Source organism: Gymnoscopelus microlampas, assembly GCF_963454915.1.
Source record: "Gymnoscopelus microlampas genome assembly, chromosome: 8".
Taxonomy (NCBI): Eukaryota; Metazoa; Chordata; class Actinopteri; order Myctophiformes; family Myctophidae; genus Gymnoscopelus; species Gymnoscopelus microlampas.
In genome coordinates this window covers 36,436,152-36,461,954 of record NC_139945.1, presented here as the reverse complement: position 1 = coordinate 36,461,954, position 25,803 = coordinate 36,436,152, and the positions used below count along the sequence as shown (strand labels likewise).

At 41.7% G+C, this 25,803-nt stretch overlaps 1 protein-coding gene across 1 annotated transcript in view; it reads left to right on the top strand.

Annotated features, from left to right (window-relative positions):
- egfem1 (EGF-like and EMI domain containing 1) overlaps window positions 1-25,803 on the top strand; it is a gene marked incomplete at its 5' end in the record, with an annotated part of 90,356 nt that overhangs the window by 14,483 nt on the left and 50,070 nt on the right. Inside the window, 3 exons of the mRNA XM_084065497.1 lie at window positions 17,734-17,856; window positions 22,513-22,635; window positions 25,131-25,256. Coding sequence (XP_083921623.1) covers window positions 17,734-17,856; window positions 22,513-22,635; window positions 25,131-25,256 — 372 coding nt within the window. The remainder of the gene's footprint in view (window positions 1-17,733; window positions 17,857-22,512; window positions 22,636-25,130; window positions 25,257-25,803) is intronic.

Here is a 25,803-nt window from a genome sequence, read left to right as displayed (position 1 = left end):
AGCCCGAGTTACGGCATTTTATGTGAGCTGCAGTGGCAGGGGGTCCTCCACTGGGGGCGCCACCACTTTTGCATCCGTTCTGGAGCACCAGGAGTGGGTGGTCCCCGGGAATGCCCCGTGCGCAGCCCCGTTGGGGTGGTCATTTGGTAATTTGTCCACATGTGCTCATTTTTTACACTTGGGGGTCCCCGAGGCAGCTGGGGGTCCCTGGAGGTCCGGGGGTCCTTGGAGGGTGTAGTTTGGCAGGTAAGGAGTGTGTGTGCAAAATCTGGCATGGATCGGGGCAACGGGTGCGGAGATATGAGCAGGGCAAAAGTGTGACGGGACGTGTGTGACGGAGGCAAAAGTGTGACGGGACGTGTGTGACGGAGGGACGGACGGACACCTGGAGCAGGTTTCTATAGTAAATGCGACCTACGGTCGCAATTATGTTCCTGATTCCTGTGTGAGTAGAAATCTAAAGTGAACAGTGATAACACAAGTCACGTGAAGTTGTCATATTTCTGTTGCAAGGTAGGCTCAATTATCGATGAGCAATTGATAAATAATAGTGATTGAGAGTTACTCTCTTTTTGATACTAAAAACTAGACAATACTGATACAGTATTGTACATTAGATGTTTGCATGATGTTTTCTGAAGGCCTAAGTACCTCTACATCCTGTTGTCATTCCGAAGGCTGCCAGTGACTCTGTGGACTAAGTACCCATATGTCAGAGGCCAGACACAACCCTGAAGGTGGCTAGCTTGTCAGGCAGATACCATGACCCCTCCACCACCACCACTACGTGCTTAGCATTGCTATCGGAGGAAGACGCTCATTAGAGCCATAATGGCTGCCATATGGTATAGAAGTTCCTTCGTTCTGAACAAGCAGTCCCTCATCTCTCCATGTGCATTAAGGTACCATTGTTTACCAGGTTAATGCGGCGTGGGGTTCTAGGTAATGGTCTGTGTGATTGCCCATGTGCACCCCAGGCTCCTCTGTGAGATCCCAGCAGAGAATCACACTTTAGATTAATGAAACTGGTTCGGATTGAAACAAGCTGGAATGGCAACGTCAAATTGTTAATCTTTTTTTTTTAGAGAAGCAAGTTTCAGTCAGGAAAGTGTCTGGCTCGAATCCCTCATGTGGACAAGATGAAGTCAGCTCCTGACAACGTTCTTTCCTCAACAATGATAGTCAATGTGCCCTTGAGCAAGGTACTTAACCTACAACTTCATGTGTAGTATTGTAGCTACTCAGTGTCCACTCCAGAAGGAGAAGAATGGTTCCACTGGCCTGATGTGAAAGTGTGAATGTGATTGTGCACTACTCTTGAAAGGATGGAAAAATCCAACGTTTGATTTTATAGTTTATTCAAAGTTCTTTTTACGGTCAATTTAATGGACATTTCTTAATATCAAGCAATTAAGCAATATTGAATTTTCTGTCTTAATCAATTTGGCATTTCATAGCAGTTATTTCCTTGCTTTGAGATGCCAAATTGTCCCTTCCGTTCAAGAATGTCAAAGTCAACAACATGAGGAGTATGAATCTAGAGCTATCTTTCTGTTTCTCAGTCTGTTTAAGACATTATCTATCCTTCACTTTAAACAGATTCCTCAGGCAGAGGCTGTTCCTCAGGGGTCAGCATACTTAACAGTGAATTGGCCGTGGTTTAGTGATCCATATGGGAAAGGCCTTTCTAGGTGCACTGACTGGGCCAAAACATTTAGCACTGTTGTACACTTTGTTGTGGTTGAACAAGAATATTATATGAAATTCTACATTGGATGTTTTTAATACGCTTTCTCAAGAAAGTAGGCTACTGTATCTATGATGCCAGGTGTATCGTCTGGCATTTGTAAAGGTAGTTTAATTGGTTTGATACATTTTGGAGTGTAAGCCCGAGGTTGGGAGCCTGGAAACAGCTTGGATTGTTGTTGAAATCTGCAATTTCCCTCCGGATAAGTATCGATCTATGGATCGATCTATGGATCGATCTATGGATTGATCTATGGATCTATCTAATCGTGCCTTTATTAGATAAGTAAATCATGTACATGTACACAATATACTATTTCAAATTTTACAAAGTATTACATTTGAAGGAATGACTTGCAACAGGTGTTTAATTTGATTAATGATTATTTGATTTATTATGTTATTTATGTTTTTGTGTTTTTGCTGCTGAATTATTTCAGCTTTCAAACAACTCACGTGGTCCCATACAGAGGGATACTTAGTCAAACTGTGTGCTGATCGCTGGAATTTTATATAGGACTGGCCTGGGAGCATTGTATGTATCTTCTTCAGTTAATAAATCAGCTCTCATCTGAATCGGTACACATGCTTTGGCTTATGTGATGAGTGAGTGGCCTACACAGTATACGTATATCTCAGGGGTGAAACTGGGTGCATACTAGAGGGGAGTAGCACCGCGTTTTCATCATCCCAGTGATATGTTCGTTGCTGAGAGAAAAGGAATAATGTTTTATTAATGAAGTAACAGAAATGAAAAGGGAGAAAAATGTGGTACAGAAAGAATATTGTTGAAAAATATTGTGCAGGTAAAACATATTCAACGCATATGCTCTGTGAAGGTCCTTATATGAACCACATTAACCCTGGTGTTTGCCAGAAATGATTGACAGAAATGTTTGAACATTTTCAAAAACTATTCCACAATTCAGCAGTTCAGCAAAATAGCAAAAGTAGCAGATCTACAAGCTCACAATGTGTTGCATTGCGATGTGTTGTGCTATTTTCACTATTTGTCATATTATGATGAAGTTATACCCTTTGAGACACACATACAGGTTTTTAGGGGCGTGACCAAGTCGGCCATTGCCTTGTAGGTGCAAACAGCACAGGAACTGCTAGAAGGAACGTAGTATATAGTTATAAGTAGATTTTTCAAGCTCACGAGCCATAAAAAGCATCCTTGTTTGCACCTCCAATACACTCTTGTTATGTCAATTCCCTTCCCCTATTTGCCCATACTATGGGAGTGGCATCACTGTAGCTAAAAGAATAGGGCTTAAGTGTTTATGGCATATATACATTGTAGGACAAATGGAAAACATTACGTGCTTTGGTGAGACAGTGCCAGTGCTTCAACCATGTTGTTGAAAAGGTGTAGCTGGCAGCCTGTTCTATACATACACTGCAGAGAGAGAGAGAGAGAGAGAGAGAGAGAGCTGAGGGGACAGAAGAACATGTGTATAGTATACATTTACAGCCCTAGCTTCTATCTTGCAGTCTAGTCAGAAAAGACATTTGATTGTGTTTGAGCGAACAACAGCACTGTGTTACAGTCCCCTCTATCAACATCCTCCTGAATAAGGACTTTAATGAGCATGGGTAGTCTTTGCGATAGCCCTGATCAGATAAGGTCCAGGGCCTTGATTGACAATGTCACCTGCTGGAGTTGGGTGTCCATCAGTCAGCTTGAAAACAATTCAACGTTTGTCTGCTGTTTATCTCCCTGTGAGATGATTGTTGAAGCTTGTTTTTCTCTCCCTGACAGTCGTGTAAAGCTCCCTCAGTTGTTCATGAATTACCTCTGATTCAGCCATTCACAAAATTCAACCATCAAAGGATGCAAAGAAATAGAGAGATGGAAAGAGGAGAGGCCATGGCGAAGCACAATGAATCCAGTTTTTATTAGCTGACATTGTGGTTTCATGTAATCTTTTTGCAACATGAAGGAGCAATCAGAAGTATGTTTTCTATTATTACAGTTTTTCATATGTAGCCCTGGTTCTGTTAGCGGATATTGCGGTTGTGGAGAAACAAACTAGCAAAATACGTGTTTATTGTTAAGAATCTTGCCAAATGATGATTGCATTGAATCTGTTTAGGTTATCACCTCTCAGAATTGCTTTTTATTGGTTGGTTTGATATGATGCTGCTATGACAACACAAGTCAACATTCTTGTGGTCAGTAGTGTTACAGGTGCAGTGAGCTCCCAGGCTGTGTTCATTGAATTGTCAGAGCATCTGGACTTTGATTAAGCAGGAAATACAATTCATTCTTGTTTTAGATCGAAACGGCAGCTTGTGGTGGAGATACTGTACATCATTTAAGGATTGGGTGTCTGTTTTGTCCACTGAGTTTGAGTCATTGTGTTCAAGGACTGTCATGAGCCGGAGCTGATTCAGTTATTGTACTGGACTTGCAATTTCGAATGTCTTCAACATCTGAGAGGAAGAACAACACACACACACACACACACACACACACACACACACACACACACACACACACACACACACACACACACACACACACACACACACACACACACACACACACACACACACACACACACACACACACACACAGAGAAGCAGCAGCAGCAGCAGAGGTCCGCTGATTTATTTGGTCCATGCATACTTCAAACAGGCTGGTTCCGCAGGGAGAGGAAGAGAGATGGTCCTTGGTGGGATTGGGACGGTTCGGGGGTAGAGTGTGTGTGTGTGTGTGTGTGTGTGTGTGTGTGTGTGTGTGTGTGTGTGTGTGTGTGTGTGTGTGTGTGTGTGTGTGTGTGTGTGTGTGTGTGTGTGTGTGTGTGTGTGTGTGTGTGTGTGTGTGTGTGTGTGTGTGTGTGTGTGTGTGTGTGTGTGTGCGTGCGTGCGTGCGTGCGTGCGTGCGTGCGTGCGTGCGTGCGTGCGTGCGTGCGTGCGTGCGTGCGTGCGTGTTGGGGGGGAGCAATGTCAATAACATCTAACGAGGTAAGCAGGCATCAGATGTTTGCCAGTACAGGACACCAGAGCATTCCACAGCTGTCTGCTCGCTCACTTACCACAGTGGTTCTGTTTTTATATTTCAAGGACCCCAGTTCGGAATGCATTATTAGGCCACGGATCCCCATAACTCTGAGAGTGTACAAATGGACCCCTCCATTAGGTTTAATTTTGTACACACTCAAGAGTTACAGACCTGAGGGTCCATTTGGTTTCTAACTATCAATCATTTACTGGCGACCCCCTGGACCCCCCTTAAGGGCTCCTGGTGGTCCCCGACCCCACTGTGAGAACCACTGACTTACAGTACCTGATGGAATTCAGTTGTCAGCATACATTTTACTCTACCAGGGGACAAACCATTTTATATGAATCTATATTTACACAATGTGTGTATGTTCTTACTGTAGCAATGGGAAATGACGATTGCATTGATAATAGTGTCCTATAGACGTAGATGCTTATGTATTGTCTATTTGTACGTATGTGTAGCACAGTAACCCTGCAAAGTCTGATACCTCCTTTGGTCCTGAGGGGGGGGGGTATATTTTCCTTTGGCTGACCAGTAGACCAGTCGTCATATAACACTGTTATGTGAGAGAATAAAAAAACAATATCGCTACACTGTAGCGATACTACAAGCTGTAGCGGCTACAGCTTATGGATAACAAACCAATGACTTCTACTATGACCATGACTTCCAAAGAAATGTTTTGAGTACTTGACACAAAGCAGAACCATCTACAGCAGTGGTTCTCAACGTGAGGTCCAGGGACCAGTCGGACCACTAACAGTCTTTGAGGGGGTTCCAGGGGGTCCCCAGCTAAATGATTGATAGAAACCAAATGGACTAGACTAGACCAAGATCCCTTGGGGTCTCTGACCCTTATGGGTCCCTATAGTGTAGACTGGGTTCTCAGAGATAGAAAATATCGGATGAGGGCCCTTGGCCTAATGCATATCACACTGGGGGTCCTTGACATTAAACAGGTTGAGCATCTCTGGTGTGCAGAACTATAGAGTAGGATGACTCCATTGAGGTATCATGTCATCCATCCTGTCAGTGCATGCATTGAATGAAGATGGATGATCCAGATGCAGTTTTAGAGGCCTTTTGAGAGAGGAGTGAAGCATTGAGAAATAGGACTGGCGTGTGTTGGAGTAGACCCTATCAGGGGATTGAGGATGAGGGGAGTGGGTGAGCTGTATATCAAGCCAGCCAAGATGCTTCATGTACTCGTTCCTTTGTCAACTGTGGCCAAGGAGGACACAAAATTGGTCACACACTGTGCTGTGTTCCATGTGGCACGAGTAGCACGAGTAGCAGATACCATTTGAGTGTTCAAGCTGCAGTCCATTTAGTGTAAGTTGACCAATCTGTATGGTAGAGTATGTTAAAACAATGTAACAAAGCTGGTCTTCTTGTTCCTCTATTGAGAAATGTATGTGCTGTGGTCAAGTAGGACCACTACCGGTTGACAAGAGGTATTTAATGAAATCAATGAAAGTCAAAGTGCAATTTTAAATTGCACTTTGACTTTCATGCTTGTGGCATGAAAGCTTGTGGATAAATTGCCAATTTATCCACAAGCTTGTAACAATCGCTCTTTTACTTTGAAAGGGAAAAAGGGGTTGGGGTGTGCTGAAACTAGCGCACCCCGAAATCAAAGAAATAAGACGGGGGGGGGGGGGGGGGGGGCGGGGTATATTTTCCTTTGGCTCCTCCCGTCTCCAACACCGACCGGCGTCTCGCTCACAACACCACAGCGCTCGATTCCCACAGCACGGCAACAACGGCAGGTCCACTGGGCTCGAATGTTCTTTGTTGGTGGCTGCAGTTTATTATATTACATTTAAACTTGGTTGCTTTAAACTGTATAAGTGGCGCCTCGGAGGCCTCCGCTTTCCACCCGTCCTCACTGGTACACGGTTTGTTTGATCTCCCCTCCCCCCGTGCCACACCCTCTATTAGTAAAGTCGGGTGGCACAAATCATTCAATCACCCACTGATCAGACCCAATACCCCCTCACGTGAATAGGAAATGTCCACATATATCTCACAGTGTCACATATCAATCAGATATAATAACATGCATAAGTCGGGCAGATGTTACATATCACACGTATACAATAACACCCATAGATCAAGCAGATAAATATAATAAATATAATGTGCATTTGTCACAAGCTTTCCGTTATAGCTCAACACTAGAAATGTTGACACTTTCGCAGGGAACCTGGGATCCAATCCCGGTTAGGACATGAAAGTTACAGATAAAATCTGCTTTAATTAGATTAAAGCTGCAAGTTAAACAAACTCTTCGGATCTTGGGATATTCTCATGTTGTAAAACCCTTGCTTATAGATATCCAGGGTGGGAGTTTTAAAAAATACATGTTTGCTCCATTACATGTTAAGGAAATGACGATGATCTTAATGTTGAGATGCATTATAGAAATACTACAGATTTTCTTTGATACTGTATATACTAAACTGAAACCTTTGATCTCATTCTGGACTAGTTTATATAGACCCCTTTACAGACGACGTCACACTGATAAGAACCAGTATGCCTGCAACCAGTATGCGCGCAATGAAACCTATTCTGTCAGGTCTCGCTAGGACGCGCCTCACTAGCCAACACACAAGAGGGTGTTGAGGTGTGCTGAAACCAGCGCACCCCAAAACAACAGGTTGGGAATTGATTGTGTGAAACACTCACCTGTGTGTCCAGTCTCAATGTTGGTAAACAAATAATTGGTCTATAGGATGTCAGGGGAATAACCAGACCAAGGACCAAGATGGAAGTTCCCTTCATTCACATGAAGGAACTTTTCTCTTCTTCAACCAGAAAGTGAAAGAGACATGAACTGCCTATTTCTCCCTGCTCCCCCATGTTCCAGTTCCTTTTGTAATTCTTTTTATAAGAATGACTGAAATATCATTCTTCATTCTTTCTTGATAAAGTTGCTGACGTAAGGTCCAAGATAACTCTGTCCTGTATCACTAGGGTTGACTGTTGATATTATTCCAACCTCACTTTTAAAATATGTTTTTGGACCAACAGTACATACTGTTGGTCCATATATGTTATCTATTGTAAATAGTCCTCTCAGCTGTGGCTGTGTGCCAGATACTTTAAAGCATGCTGTTACTTTTAATAAAGCCTAGCCTTGACACGTTAGTTCTCAGTAATTACAGACCCATATCTAAACTCCCTTTTATTTCAAAGGTCTTGGAGAAAGTTATCTGTAAGCAACAAGTCCTGGACAACAATAACATATTTGACAAGTTCCCGTCTGGTTTCTGTCAGAGACACAGCAATGTAACTGCTCTCCTCAGGGTCTCAAATGACATCCTGATGAGCGCTGATGTTGGGGAGTGTTCAGTACTGCTCGACCTAAGTGCAGGCGTTGATACTATTGGCCATTCCATTCTTCTCAGTATGCTTTTAACGTGACCATATTATTTTCAAACACCTAAACCGGAACCCATAATAACCATTTAAGCCCTATTTCAAATGTAGCAAAATTTGCAGGTCTACAAGCTTAATGTGGTGTGAACATGTACAGCTGTTAACTTTTTTTTTTTGCCTGCCGTTTTCATCAGGATGCGGGACAATTGTTTTAGCACATAGTTCAACTGACTGCAACTTTCAACAGAACATAACTTGAGAAACGACTTTGTCAGCGCTCAAAACAGTTATGGTTTTAATTGTGGTGAAAACAAGATAATTTGGTAGTGAATGTTGAAAACCTGGACATTTTTGGTTTACAGATATTTGTTGGGACATCCAGCTTGAAACCGGGATGATCCCAGTCAAATCGGGACGTCTGGTCACCGTAGTTTAACTGCGTCTGCCCTTGACTGGTTTAGCTTCTGTATTTGTCAGGTAGGATTGTTGCTTTGGCCATCAACAATCATGTCTCATCATGTGCTCCTTTGACCTCTGGCGTGCCCCAGGGTTAAATCCTGAGTACATTTTCTTTTCCATGTGTATCATACAGTATATGGCTCATTGTTATGTGGATACACAGTTGAACTTTTCGTTTAAAACGAATGACCTTAGTAAGCATCAAGCTTGCAAGACTGACTGGATGTCTTATCATTTCCTTCAGCTCAGTCCAGACAAAACTGAGATCCTTGTCATAGGTCCTGAGAGCATCTCTCAAAAAATCTGCAGTTTGTTGGTCCCTTAGCAGTTAATGTGAAACTGCTCTCAAAGCCTTCCTTGTCAAAACATTTTTGGGGGCTTTTATGCCTTTATTGATAGGACAGTAGACTGACAGGAAATGGGGAGAGAGATGGGGAATGACACGCAGCAAAGGTCGGGACTCGAATCTGCGACACGCTGTCAGGCTGGCATTGCAGCCTAGGGTGCCTGGACAGCCAGGCCACGGCCCAGGCCAGTATTGTTTCTTTTAATTAAAAAATATTGCAAAAATCATAAACTGCTCAAGTAAAAGAAAAAAATGAGTTCGCTCCTCTATCTCTCGACTCCATTACATCCAAAATGCTGCCGCCAGACTCCTAACTACAAGACGTAGGTCACATATTACAACAGTGTTCTTCACTGCTTGTCCATTGAATGCAGGATTTATTTTGAAATGCTTTTAATCATCTACAAAGCACTACACATACTGGCCCTACTTTACATCTCTGAATTACTGCATCCTTGGAAATGTGAGATATCTTAGGTCTTCTGTCCAAGGTCTTCTAACTGTCCCAAACACTAGACTTAAAACTAAGGGTGACCAAACCTTTGCAGTGGTTGCTCTCACTTTCTGTAAACGTCTCCCATATGTAAAACAAAAAAAAGGGGGGAAAAGCAGAATCAGTTGACTGTTTCAAGAAGTTGTTTTATGATGGATGGCAAACAAATGTTCATTTATTGCCAATTGTCGTAACTTTGTTTTGAAAGGGACTGTTTTTTTCATAATTGAATGCCCTATTGTATACGTTGTCTTATGACTGTGTCACAAAAAAGTAGCGAAAATAGCAATTTTTGAAACGTTTTTGCTTTTAAAGACATGCCCGCAATAGTGACGCCTGGTTGAAAGTGGTTCGATCTGTGTTTGTGTGTTTTATAAATATTTAACCGATGAAAAGTACTAGCAAGCGCTTGTGACTAAATATAAAAACATTTTTTCCACTTGACAGCGACGATCTGCTAACACTAATCAATTTTTCTTAGCATTAACATGTCATTTTCTTTCCCAAACAATTCCCTGTGGTGATGGAATCAGAAACCTGCTGCCAGGTGGAGTTTGTGATATATGACTCCTCTATTACGGCTGCATCTGCAACATATTTCCCTCAGCTAAGCCTCCTTGCTGTGTTTTCTCAACATCCCACCTGGCCTATCACATGACCTACACTTCCACACACAAGAATTCAGATTATTTTCAGTATTATTTTTCATTGGGCTTTGGTCAGCCTTTTAATGTTTCTTTACCTCATTCTGCAAAAATCCAACATTATAATTTGTCACTGGTTTCATATGTACTTCATGTATTCTCTTATTGTAACGGTTTATGAATATAGGATGCATGTGAATGGTAGTTCCTAAGAGGGTCATTCTATCCGGTGGTGTGGTTCATTTCACAGCCCAGAAGCTCGTTGCTTTGATGACCTCAACCACTGTGTTGGTGTTGGACGGGAGTCAGTGTCCATCCCTGCTAAAGACATTTTAATCTTCATGTTTGTGCTTCTGGTTATTTCTAGATTTAGCGCAAAGCGCTAATTACTACACTATAAATTTACTGCAGACAGCAAATAAACTTTATTCTCCTCCCTTGAGCTGTCTGTTTTACAAACCACAGGGATGGATTTCTGGCTATGCATGTGGGCTATGTCAGTAAGGCAGCTTATATTTCATTCTGTCGTCATAGGCAAATCCCTCACGTCCCTCAAATGAAGTTAAATGCCATAGCTAAATCTTTTCTTGATGATTTGGTCCAAGAGTCAGCTTACTAAAGAGTCAGCTCTTTGGAAAAGCCACTCAACTGACCCCAGTATTGTGGCCGTAAGTGGCTGATTGTCAGCTTAGGACAAGAGTTGACTGATGGCTTTCAATTAAGTTGCAAAGTTTAAAATAACTACATCTGTTGAGAATCAATCACACAAATGTGCAATTTTCATTACTATGAGGTTATACAACTGAGGTTAAAGTTAAAAGTCAAAGCTAGGTCGTGGATTTTTTGTGGATTTTGTTTTTAGTACCAGGTTAAGGAGCTGTGGGATTGGACGAAATCACCAATATACAGTATCAGCCTGAGGATTAGAGCCAGACCCGATCACGATTTCGAACCACTTTCAACTTATGTAATTGGCCATGTCGTTATAGATGATTTTTTTTGCTTAGTCGTGAATAGCATATCACAGTTTTTAACTTGTAGTACAGCTATATTAAGTTTTTTTAATTGATTTAACACTTTTTTGACAAAATATTGGTAAAAAATCGGTAATCGGTGGTCTAGGACTCTTCAGAATCAGGATCGGCATCGGATGCAAAACTCTGCCCTCGGTCACCCGTTATCCTCTACTGAACATAACAGGTGACTTCCTGCCTCACACTAATACCATGTTGTCCAGAACCTCCTAGCAGGTCTTTGCAGTGGCTGAATTGATCTTTTACCTCTCAAATGGTGTCTTCTGTCCAGTTATCCTTTTGATTATGATGACGGGAGACTTAGAGCTGATGTTGGGACCTCATTAGGGCTCACAGGACCAGAGGGATCAAAGTGGTTAATGTGTAAGGGGTCAGGGTCTCATGTCACCTCTCTATATGAGTTAATGACAAGTCTATGTGTGCGTGCATGTGTTTTGGGGATGGGGGCAGGGGTCTTGGGATCACCCCTGGTGAAGTGGAATGTGCTGAACTGGCTGAACCCACATGGTGGCCTACTGGCCTACATGGAGACCAGAACACAGGCAGTGAAACACCCGTGCATAGAGAACAGTGCTTCTCACACTGGCCCCTATTGACTGAATAGCCAAAACAAATGTATATATTATTCTTAACCACTTAAGCCGTATTATACTTAAGCTATTTGAAAATAGCAGATCTACAAACTCTACAGCTCAATTTGTACAAGAGATGAGACACGTTGTGAGCTTAGAACTGCTATTTTCGTGTTTTTTTGAAGAATTGTGAAAAAACTCGATTTTCTTTCTTAAATATTCTGAGGTATTTTGCCTAAAATGGCATGCCCAAAATAGGGATGCGAGGGTAAGTGTGGTTAAAATTACAACCTAATTCTTCTAAGCATTCTACTGTGAACATTTAATGAAAATAATAATAATAATAACAGAAAAGAGCAAGAAAATCTGAAATTGCTATTTGCAATTCCATTGCCTGAGAACATCTAAAGAAAGGGCTGACCTTTTCTTCCACCCTTCCAGTTGAACCAGATCACTCTGCTTGCCCTTAGAAACCAAGCGTGGGTGTGGCCTGACATGGTAAAACGGCGACCCATCCTTGGTTTCTGAGGTCCTGTGGGGTCCTGCAGGCGGAATAATACAGGCGTACCCGTAAATAATGGTAACAGTGGCCGTGTGGTTAGAGTGTCCGCCTTAAGATTGGGAGGTCAGGGGTTCAATCCCGAGTCATACCATAGACTATAAAAATGGTACCCAATGCCTCCCTGCTTGGTGTTGGATTGGGGGTCCCTGCGATATACTAGCATCATGTCCAAGGGATGTACAGTACGTGTACATCAAGCTGCCTCACGCTACGGAAACAGGAGATAGGCTCCTGACCACATGGCTCGGGAACCGTTGGTTTCCAAGGCTTCTTACTTAGCTTTGTTATAAGAAGAAAGGGTACTCACTACGCAGGTCTCCAAAAATCCAAGTAACTGTTTCTTCCAATGAGTTCTAGCCAAATTCAAGTACTGCTTTCAATGAAGAGGCAACCTAGTGGCTCTTCTGTTGACAAATTAAAGTAAAAATGTTGTCAGCAGTCCAATCTCATTTAATGAGCTAATAATATTGATGATGAATGTCATATGGCCAGCTAGGTACAGTCTCACCCTCAGGGACTGGTGTGGTTTCTACTGGCCCACATGGAAACAAAAAAATAAAAAATAAATGTTTTCACTCTTACCCCATTTTCTTCTGCACTGCTTTCTTCGTTGTCATGTCATGCACATGCACCCTAGCGCCCCTATTTTGGGATGAACATTCGGCAAAAATAGCTGATCTACAAGCTCAAAATGTGTGCGTTGAGCTTTCTGCAAAGAGAGTTGGTGTAGAGGGAAATACTAGTGGTCAACTAAGTATATGGGGTTTAAGTGGTTAATTCCTTGCGTGTTTCTCTCTTCATTTCTCAGTCCTAGTTTCTCATCTCCATCTTCATACAGTGGTGCTGTCTTTACTAAATCAGCGGCAAGCAGTACAGTATGTGTGTTTGTGCTTGTACGTGCGTGTGTGTGTGTGTGTGTGTGTGTGTGTGTGTACTGGGTGCTCATCCCTGTGCTTTTGTACGCGCGTGCGTGCGTTTGTAGCAGTGGGATGGGGAATCATGCATTTTATCTGAGCAGCAGTTGCTGACTGTATTTCATAGAGTTTTCTGCTGTTTGGAATGCCATCTGAGTTAGTGTTTTAGGATGGATGTTCCCCGTGCGCTTGGCAAGAGAAACAGCGGAACATGAACACAGGGGAGAGCTGGATGTAAATTCACTGAATGCTTCAACAGGAGAACAGCCTTGAGCCACTTATCTACCCCCAAAACACACACACACACATGCACGCACGCACACACACACACACACACACACACACACACACACACACACACACACACACACACACACACACACACACACACACACACACACACACACACACACACACACACACACACATTCCAAACTGAAACAGAATTGATTTTCAACAGTTCATCACAAGGACCTTAGAAAATGGCCCCGCTATAGCTTATATTTTCGGGTTGCATTTTGCTGGATGGACTTTGGATTAACCTTTGGATAAATACATGAACACAAGGAGATTACTAACCACATGATCCCAATTCTGGGACGAACATTCAGCGATAGCCCCCAAAAAAAGAGTCCCCAGGGGGCCTAGTATAGACCCCTGGGGGACTCCGGTCAACAACTACCAGTGTTCATTTTGTTGACTAACTAAAAGACTAAAAGACTAAGATTTTCAGATCCCTTTTAAGATCCCTTATTTCTTGAGTTATGCTTTCCATTCCCTTCTTGATTAGGGCAGCTGTTGTCTCCTCGTTGTCGCTTTGTCCGTTTTGAACCGCGTTGCTTCCTTCGTCCATTTCGGTGTCTTCCGTGATGTCTTCTCGAATATTTTTAACTGTTTGACTCCTTGTTTGTATCCTCTTACTCATTACAACAACATTTACTCTAATTGAAACTTTTTATCTCGAGTTTGAAGAGGTTTATATCGTTGACCGGAGAGAGCTGAAATCTCAAGCAGGCGAAGAAGCCATCTCTAAAAGACTAAGATTTTGATATTTAGTTGACTAAGACTAGACTAAGACTAAACAATTTCAGAGACTAAAACTAAATGGTGTGTTATTCAAAAGACTAAGACTAGACTAAATCAGAATTTGTTGTCAAAATTAACACATTAACAGCAAGAGAAATATTATGGAAAATAAAGCTTGGGGTTAAAGAGATCACGGAACTGCCTGATGGAAATAATTAATTTCCCCCCATTACAAGCAGGGCTTGTGTGAAGAGAGAACGTGAGCGGAAATGGCTAAACAACACTTTGGTCGTTTTGTAGCTGCAGTTGAAGCCAGCTCAACTTGGATTGTAGTTTTGTAGATTTTGTAGCAGCTCCAAATGTCGGGTGTCGCTTTGTATCTTCACGTTGCTGGCTTCCATTGAAAATGAATGATAACCTGTAGCTTTGTATCTGTCAAGTGTGAACACAGCACACGAGATAAATATATGATATATGTATAAATGATATGATACAACCTTTAATATGATGCAAGTTCTAAGTGAAAGCTACAGACTCTAATCATTAGTGTGGTAATGATCAGGTAGGTATACTTCTTGCCATAGGCAGCAGCAGTGGTTATACTGCACGCTGTAATTGTCTTTTTACATCCTGATGCTGTACGTAGACCTTGATTTGTCATGTGGTCTCAATCTGCACAAACAAGCAGCCAAACTGCTCATGGCATGTTCTCATCTTCCCATCCTATCTCTCTCTCTCTCTCTCTCTCTCTCTCTCTCTCTCTCTCTCTCTCTCTCTCTCTCTCTCTCTCTCTCTCTCTCTCTCTCTCTCTCTCTCTCTCTCTCTCTCTCTCTCCATCTGCTTCTGCCCTCTCCTTTCCTGCCATGTCTCTCTCTACTGTTGTGATATTACAGGCAACCCTATCTGTGTTGTCCCTCCTCCCGGTCATAGGTTTAGCTACGAATTTTTGTTCTGTATTTGAGATTTCCGTCAAATCAAAAAGAAACTAATATGTACAGCTGAAGGGGTCACCGTAAATCTTTCAGCAGACAGAGACTCTTCTCTGTGACCCTGCAAAGGAATGCAACATCCCCGATTTTTGGCATTCTTTGTAAAACAGGCCCCTCCCACTAACTTTGGAAGCCAATTACGGACGAACGGTAAGGACTATCAAAATGCCGCTTGGATGTGTTCATCACATGGGTCCAGAGATCATGTGTACCGATTTTTATGACAAAATATGTGGGAGGAGGAGCTAAAAGTGTGTTTTGAAGAAAATTCAAAATGGCGGAAAATCTATCCAGACGCAAATGGGCGTGGCCTATATGGGGAGTTGCGTCATGACCCAAGGAATCCAGGGGAAAAGATTCTTTCATTCTACAACCTATGGTTCAAGATTTATAGGCCATAAGGTAAAGTGGGCTTTTATAGCGCCACCATGTGGCCGACTGGTGTAATTATTTTGTAAATAATTTGGCAATAAACTATAAACCTTCCCTCCAAGTGTCGTAGCTGTAGCCTTTACGGTGACCGAGAAAAAAATACTTGAATGGGAGTTTTTTCATTTTCCCATTAAAGTGGATGGGGAAATTTAATGCACTAATAAATCAATATCAATTAAAGTATGTAACCAATCTCTTAGCAAAGTACAAGCACTGGATTCCCGGTGAAGCCGGTCATTTTGACATGGCACTAAATTGGGAAAAATAAACTGGGAGTAATAGCGGCTGAAAATAAAGTTTATCTAGAAATAAAGTTAATCTATTACTATAGTCTGGTTGCCCTATTCGGGCAACCACACTAATTAACAAGATCCTCTGTATTTCCTGCCTAACCTCCCTCCAAAACTCCTCCAATCTTGGACATGACCATAGACAATGGAACAATGTACCTCTATCTTCACAATCTGGGGCATACGTTTGGAATATTGTTATTACATTTATTAAGTTTTACTGGTGTGATGTACACTCTCATAAGCCAATTGTATTGTAGAAGCTTTAGACGTGTATTCCCCATCTGGATTGAGCTTCTTTACAAGCTGTACACCATTGTTCCACTGTTAGATCCTCCTGTAGATCTGCTCTCCAGGCATTAAGTACTGTCTTTTAACTGCGTGGCCCTGTAGGAGGATAGCTAATGTAGTAATTAAACTGCTGGAACCGATCAGTGGTAATGCTTTGCCGAGATGATCAATGTCTCACTCACTTTGTCACACATTGCCAGCAGGACAAAGAAGTACCTCCATGCATTTTTCACATGTGTTTTATATATATATTTTTTTTATATAAAACTTAAAAATGTATATTGGGGCGCTCGGGTGGCGTCTAGGGGTTTGAATCCCCTGTGTTGCATCTGGCTTTGTCGAATACAATTGGACCGTGTTTGGGGAGGGAAGCCAGGCGGGCAGGGTGATATTTGTGACTGCCTGCAGGGTGGCACCTGTCAGCAGGGAGTGTTGGTCGGGAGGAATAGGAAGGAGGCACCACATTCTCCTGAGGGCTCCAACTGGCATAACAAATAAATTGTAATTGACACAAAAATGATAGGCTACTCTAAATTGAAAAAAACAAAAAAACAATAGCTGTCTCTTTTGGCCGTTACAAAGTATAAATCATACTTCAGCCTAGAGCATGGAGCAGTCACCTAAGAAAGGAACATTTTATTTAACCACACAATATGCTTCAATTGCAATTTTTGAAAATTCTTCAATTTGACTGCTGAAAAACCAATGCGCTTCAACCTTTCTTTGATACCTCTAGAAAACTACTAACAACAATGTGCAAACATTTGAGAGTTTGTTTGTTATGAATGTTTCTCCATGGATCAAGTTAACCAAAACAATAACACTCTGTTGCAGCTTCCTCATACATCCTAACACAGCTTGATCGTATTAGTAGTGTTTGTGTCGTTCAATGTATAGAATACAGATACATCTAATTTAAAGACATTCTTTGGTGGTGAGGCACTAGCTCATTCTTAAACAACGTTGATAGGAATCATTATATAGTAACAAGACGAGGAGAGCCTGGAGGCCTGTTGCTGGAGCACTAGTAAACAAGGAACCAAGCTGGAAACCATTTTAGTGTAGGAGTGTGGACTAAAAAGAAAGACACAGGGAAGGACGGAAAGAAAGAAGTTCTGGTTCTGCAGCATAGGAGTTTTTATTGACATCCCTGTTTAGATTTAGATGCAGATTAATGAATGCAATAGAGACTAATTACTTTAAGTACAAGCATCTGTTTAATTGAGTGATGGGGTTTAGTTTAGATTTGACTACTCTGATATAAACTATTCTGAGACTCTTGGATTGGGTTGCTTAACATCATCCTGACTTTACTGTAATTGCCACACATTTCCCTTTAACCTTAGCTTGGCTCCTCTGGTACATTGGCTATGACTGACAGTGAGAACAGACTCAAACTTACGACAGCTTGTGGACGACACAGTGGAGAATCTTCAGCAGAATCGAATGAGATTGGAAAGCGTCCAGCCCTCACATTTGATTTGGTCTGAGCGTTTTGCTGAACATGCATTAGTAACACTGGCCTCTCCTTTCAGATGTCAACGAATGTGAGGTGAACGACGGCGGCTGTGAGGGCTACTGTTGCAACACCATCGGCAGCTATTACTGCAAATGTCCTGAGGGCACCAGACTGGGGCCGGATGGCAAAGCTTGTCAGGGTAAGATGTAGATCTGGAAGTGAAAACAAAAAAACTTTTATGACTCTTGTGCACTTTTTGCATGCAAAAAAATAAAAATGTGTCTCTGCTTGCACATGCACAGGTCTGCTACTTAAAAAGAGTGCATTAAAAACAGAGAAAGGTTGTATGTTTAAGTGCATTGTAAATAACCGGGCATACCTAGAGGCTTTCCTGCCCAGCTAGAGCTTCCTGTGTGAAGTGCTGAATGGGAGAAGTTACTTGAACTAACTTGAATGTTTGAATCTCGTCAACTTCCAAGTACATTCCCTTATTTTTTTTACAAATAAGACACCAAACATCATGTGCAGTAAAAATTAAGATACATTAGATGAACATGGCGCCTGACAATAACATAAGAAAGAAGTACAGGAAGGGACAGTGCATTATTCGGATGTCATGTTGTCTTATTTTGCAATAGAGTGCTACAAGGATAACCAACCTAGACGTTACCATCGCCATGGGTTCCCACAACAGATTTACAATGGAATTACTGCATTGGACTTCAATAAGCTCAGTAGAAAACAAAGCAAAGGCTTATGGCTTCATTTATGTCGTACAACAACCCGTGAAACTCTGTTAGGCTTATTATCTGCATACATCAATAACCCTATGATAAGAATTGAAAAATAAAATAAATGAAATTTTGTCGAACAAACTGATTGTGATCTTCCGGGGTTTAGGACTTCAAACTGTAGCAGCCTATACCTTTAGGTTGATTATTTGCATTAATTATATCAGGTTTCCTCTGAATCACAGCCTCTCTAGCTACTCTGTCTAGCCTCCCTGAATCTTAAATCTCTAGCCTAGGCTGTAAAAGATCTGAGTAGACCACACAGGCAGGGAAGCTTTCTAATAATCTCTTAGACAGCATCTCCTGTCCAGGCTTGGCAGCGGTAGTTCGGTCTCATCTGCTCGGACATAACTATGCTGACCTTGTGGGTTGTGCCGTGGTGCCATTTGTTCTACAGAGTTACAGGTGTGAACAGGTGTCCATGACCCTGGATCCCTGATACAGGATGTGGTTCACTTTTAGTGGAAGGCCTTGAGAGCTGACTACCAGAACACGTTTGTTTTAATAGTTTGTCTATGTGAATTACATGTGTGGTCTTTCTATATGGAAACATTAACAATGACATGGTTGTGAACTTGAGAAAAACTAAATAGAACAGTGGAATTTCCACGTCCAGAAACAGTGAATATTCTAAGAAGGTTTTGTGTGTCTTAGACCCTCAGAATGATACTCGTATTCCACCCTTGAAAGGGGGATTGTGAGACCACTTCCCTCGACATCTGGGGGGTGTCCACTGAGGTACCTTTCACCACTTGCAGACAAAAACATAATCAAATGGTTTCAAATGTATGTAGCGCCTTATTTATTTTACTTGATAATTAATGATGTTTGCCCATGGAAGATGAGATGATCAAACACCCCAGACATAATTGCTATTTTAAATGGTTCAAAATACCTACAAGTATTAATTTGTCCAGGTCTAAATGCTTGTTCAGCAGCTCAGTTTAGGGTCAGGCGGTGTCATACGATACCATTCATACCATATGCCCTTAGACGCCAAAACACCACCCCCACCCATAATTCCAAAACACCACCCCCACCCATAGTACCACAGACCCAAATGCACCCAGTATTGAAAGGCAGCCATTGTGTTCCCCATTGAAATCCTCTCAGACGAAGCCTGCTTTTGAGTATATTAACCTCATCAAACATTCCCTACATCTATGATCTTGTATGTATTAAATTCCCCCCGCATCAGAGATGGGACCGATGACAGAGTTACTTCATGAATATGCGAACGTCCACAGGGGGTTGTGTAGAGATCCCTTATTTTAGTCAGTCAGCTGTCTAAATGAATTGTGGATTTTAAGTTCCTATAACCTGATCATATTAATCTATTCCTGGGACTATGAAAGGGCTTCTTATATTGGTGAGTCCCACTACCCACCCTCCCGACCCCACTCCCCCTTGCCGCCTGCAATCCCTGTTATTGGAGGCATGGTAATTAAAATAGTATTGAGGTCATTTTGGAGGGGCTGTTCCCACGAATCCACGTGAAACCCCCCCCCCCCAATTCTTTGCGAATGTGCACGCACTCACTCACGCACGCACGCACGCATGCATGAAAATGACTTCCAGCCACTCCATTGGGATGCTCTTCAACATCTGAGCAACAGCCTCAAATGTTAATTCAGTGCGTTATTGAACGAGTTTTACCAAAATGTCTCTTTTGGTGTGTGTTTGTTTTTCTCAAAACATAAACATATTAAAGTACTATTGCTGAGCCATCAAACCTCCTCTGTCATCACTAGGACAAGCAGTGAAGCCCCAGTGAGTGACTGATATACATGTAGGACCAAACCAGGAAGTAGTTAGGATTAAGGTTGATGTTCTGTCCAGATGTGTCATAAAGGCTTACTGCCCTTGAAGGGGGGACTTCAGGTATCTTGTCTTCTCATTAATTCAGATCTCAGAGCATCTCTTGCTGAAGGCTTTCTTAAGTATGACTTTAAGTATGACTTTGCTTGTAAATTAGCCCTCTCACACAGCTGTATACAGTATGTATATATATATATATACACGCACGCACGCAGGCACACACACACACACACGTGCGCGCACACGCACGCACGCACGCACGCACGCACGACACACACACACACACACACACACACACACGTGCGCGCACACGCACGCACGCACGCACGCACGCACGCACGCACGCACGCACGCACGCACGCACGCACGCACGCACGCACGCACACACACACACACACACACACACACACACACACACACACACACACACACACACACACACACACACACACACACACACACACACACACACACACACACACACGCACACAGCTGTGTGAGAAGGAAAGTAATTGTGAGGTTTTCATGTCTGTGGCAGTAGCAGAGGTTTGCTTCATTGGTAGTTATTATTGGGAGCTGTTGGCCGGGTAGAGTCACTAGAGTCCCCCAGCCCCAGCTCGGGATCGAACTGGGAACCTTGCGCTTTCCAGTTCGATCCCGAGCTGGGGGGCTCCCCCAGAGTTAGTGTCGAAGTGTCCTTGAGCAAGACGCTGAACCCTAATAACTCCCGATGAGCAGGTTGGTGCCTTGCATGGTTTCCTCCGCCATTGGTGTGAATGGGTGAATGTAATTCACAATCTATGTAAAGCGCTTTGGATAAAAGCGCCATTTAAATGCACCACCTTCATGAACCCTAGCCTAGAGGATGACACCTACTGATATTACCACCACTCAAAAAATCCAATATGTGGGTTTTAAGTACTTCAACCCCAGCATCCATCTTCTGGGGGGAATGTTAGCGTGAGTCGCAACAACAACTCATATGATTTGGTGTAGATGGAAAAAAGTGGTCAAAGTCCAGTTCTCTAAGACTACATGGGTAAGTGGTTATGGTTAATGACATTTGGTGAGCACATTCACATTCCCCAGGGGAGGAACCATAATAACCATTAGAGTGACCCCACAACTGTTACTCTCACGCCACCTTCAGGTCAAAATGTCAACTTTGCATACAAAAACGCTACTTGACAGGTTGTAGGATGCAGCCTACACATTTTGGTGACCCCATGGCCTTAACCTTAGGCCAAAACGCGTTTTCATGTTTTAAAGGGACTTATTTAGATATTTAATTATGGAACTTTCTTTTAGTTCACTTTAAAGCTTTTGCTGACATTATGTGTTAATCTTTCAGTGAATAGATGATATATCTCTACTGTTGGGCAAGAAACCAGCTATGTCAAAAATATAAACTTTTCAGGAAATAACACAATAGAACAACACAATACTGCCTCATCAAAGTCGATATGTTGACTTTATACATTGTCAAATACTTGAAAAACCAATACCAACAGCAAATGTTTTATAGCGAAAATAGCAGATCAGCAAGCACACAGTGTGTCATATCATAATGTGTTGCGCTTGTAGATTGGCTATTTTCACTATTCATTTTATTGTATGACGAAATATTGTATAGGGCTTAAGTTGTTAATATTGTTGTGTCGGCTGTGACGGTAAGTGTGTGTGTGTGTGTGTGTGTGTGTGTGTGTGTGTGTGTGTGTGTGTGTGTGTGTGTGTGTGTGTGTGTGTGTGTGTGTGTGTGTGTGTGTGTGTGTGTGTGTGTGTGTGTGTGTGTGTGTGTGTGTGTGTGTGTGACGACCTTGCCAGGATTGTGCAAAGGCTAAAATGTAACTTAGATAGCATGTCAGTTCATTGTTATCCTGGCATCCTCTAGTGTGTATATTGTAGTTTCAATGTAGGCTGACGATAGGTTCTTGGTTTACATATATATTAGTTATTATTTGATTATTGGTTTACTTATGTATTATTTTATCATTAGATTACTGTTTTTATGCATTTGATGTATTATGTGTGTTATGATGTATTATGATGTTTTATCCTGTGTCCTTGCTTTTTCTGTATTAAGAGCGTCTGCTAAATGCCTAAACTCTGTGTGTGTGTGTGTGTGTGTGTGTGTGTGTGTGTGTGTGTGTGTGTGTGTGTGTGTGTGTGTGTGTGTGTGTGTGTGTGTGTGTGTGTGTGTGTGTGTGTGTGTGTGTGTGTGTGTGTGTGTGTGTGTGTGTGTGTAGATGTGAATGAGTGTGAAGAACTCAATGGAGGGTGTCAGCAGACGTGTGTCAACACACCGGGTTCTCATCACTGCGAATGTAGCCATGGCTTCCGCATGCACAGCGATGGAAGGACCTGCATTGGTGAGAACACAATAGTTTCCATTTTACAGTGTCTCCCCTCACACACCCACACACATATTGCATCTCTCCAAAATGAATACTGCAAACTTCACAGGAAGGTTGAAGAAAGACTGCTGTATATACAGTAGTACAGTATGTGCTGTGCAACATTTATTGTTCCCTGGCATTATCCTATGGTGTAGACATGCATAAAGTTGGGACTAGCATTTGAGAGATACTGTATGTACCTTTAAAAGTACAATAATATAAATACATTGGATAGATATGGTATTTGAGACTTACTTTTAAGTAAGTAAGTACTTTTAAGTACTTACTTACTTAAAAGTAAGTAAGTAAGTAAGAGAACAATGAATCACAAAACAGATTTGCTTTACATTAAATAACTGTTTAATACAAGCTTCCTGCTAACGTAAATTCAGTATACTCAGGTCCTCAACAACACTAACCAACCAAGTGGCTTTTTCTTTCCACTACAACAACAATGTACTTTACACTCAGATTTGACTTGACTCCCGCTATGCTGGATTTCAGTTTCATATGATTTGCTCACATGGAGCGAACATCTGGTGCCTGTAAGTCCACAGGAAACCTGACCATGATTCACACCTTGACAAAGGGGGAACGTGTCTGTAGTATGTTTCCAGAGCAGCTATGACCAAGATGAGAGAGAACACTGAAAGCATCACAAACCATTCCACAGCAAAGGAAAAAATGTAACATTGAAACAACTGATCACTGATCTGTCCTGGTGTCCTGTAAGCAATAATCTTGTGTTAGTAAAGGACATGATGGGGTAAATAAAATACTGTTTAACACAATTACAGTCTAGTTGAACTTGAGGGGTGGGAATGGCATATTTTGTGCATTAACCGCCAGAGTTAAAACATCGTCCATAGCTGCCCTTGCCAGCGATTCAAGAGTGTTTTCACTAACCTTTGAAAAAATCATAGAATATTATTCTTCACAATTATCCACCCGCCGATCGCTTTAAAAGACGTAGTAAAGTCTCGTGGAATCTGAGAAAATAAATTGTGCCGTTGTGATCCATTCCATAGTCATTGGCAGTTGAATATAGCTTGTTTTCTCCGAAAAGCATCAGAAAGCAGAGAATCTTTTATTTTTATAAATCCTATACACGATAACTAAACCATCTTGATTTTGTTGTGATCACGTGATCTTTGGCTGTACTCCTCTTCAGCGATGCTGGGATCATTCACAGGCTGCGGAAGAGCGCCCTCTATCGTAAACCACTGAAAACACCACATGACTCGTCAATGGCGGTGTGAGCCTTGGATTGAAATGACGAGTAAACTCGTCAATGGCAGTCAATGAGCTAATTGTGTCAACCAAAGCCTCCGTCTGCACCCTCAACACTCCGTAAAATGTACTATATCATCGCTGTCGGGCAGAAACTTCTTACTATATGGACAAAACCTTTTCAGGAAAAGAAAACAGCTGTGCTCCAATAGATCCAATGTATTTATTATTTAGTCACAAGCTCTTGTTAATAGTTTTCATTGGTTCAATATTTATAAAACCTAAAGACATATTTAAAAATGTCATAGGCGAAAATGTTCAAACATTTACAAAAATAGCAAAAATAGTAGATCTGCAGGCTGAAAATAATTTATCGAGACGAGTTGTGACCTTGTAAATCTGCTATTTTTGCGGACATAAACATGAAAAGATAAAATATGGAGATGCAAGGTTTCTGCCTGACATCGACAATTTATTTACCCATGATTTTATCAGAGGATGATTGATCAAAGGTCGTCTTGGATCAGTACACATCCATGATTCACTCTCTAATATCTCTGTTTGCTGACTGTTGGGTTCAAGCTCTGCGGCGTACTGCATGGTTGAGTGACGGAGTCAAAGGGGTTTTCTAATTGTATCTGCTGAAGTCATCATTGTTAAAACCCAGCCGTTCTCTTTCACTTTTACGGTCAGTCTGTGTCCTCATGTCTGTGTTTAGAGCACCCATAAGGCGCAGGGCTGACTTCCTTATTCGGCACATCATTAAATCACAGGAGAATGACTTGGCTGGAAAGCTCATTAGAAAGTAATCAGGGGTAACCACTGGAATGGGCTCACTATCATTTTCCAATTTCCAGCCGTTACCCGACTGCTTTCCTTAATCACATGGCCACTGCAGCCCGAGGTGTGAAAACCATTTCAGGTTGCCAACAATTCAATTCTATGTCTCCCCTTTTTGGTTTAGGCATTACACCGCTATATAACTGAGTATATTAGAGGTGGAACTGGAGGCCATGATCATCAAAATTGTGCGTGTGTGAGTTTTTACACTGTGTGAAGGTAGCTTTTGTGCCTATTTAGTGTATTCATTATGAGGGTAGATTTCCATTCATAATTTTCTTTCTCAGAAAAAAGCAGACATCCAAGCTCACAATGTGTCGCAATGCGTTGTGAGATGTGAGTTCTGTCACTTGCTAAAGTTGTTTTGCTTTTGTGTTTGTTTGTCCTGTGCTACACAGCGGTGAACTCCTGTTCGGTGAAGAATGGTGGATGCGAGCATAAGTGTGTGGACATGGGAAATGATCACTACAAGTGTGAATGTCGGAAGAACTACCAGCTGAAGAGAGACGGCAAACACTGTCAATGTAATTCATCTACCGACTTCTCACTGATAATCAAATATACATTTTCATATGACTGACTTTTACTCAGTGGTGTAAAGTAACTAAGTACATGTACTCAAGTACAATGTTGAGGGTTTTTTTTTTACTTTTAATGGAGTACTTCCAATTTTCAATACTTTTACTTCTACTCCACTACATCTCAGAGGCAAATATTATACTTTTACTCCACTACATTATACTTTGATTATTATTACAAAACACACATTAACCACTTAAGCCCTATATACATTTAGATCTGTAGATCTGCTATTTTCAAAAGATTTTTATACATTTTATAATTATATATTTGAAAACTTGTGAAATGGGATATTCTGCATAATAAGTACTTTCTACTTTTGGTACTTTAAGTACATTTTGATACCAATACTTTTATACTTTTACTCAAGTACATTTTGAATTCCGGACTTTTATTTGTAACAGAGTATGTTTACATTGCAGTATTGATACTTTTACTTAAGTAAAACATTTTAGTACTTTTCCCATCACTGCTTTTACTGTATAAAGGTAG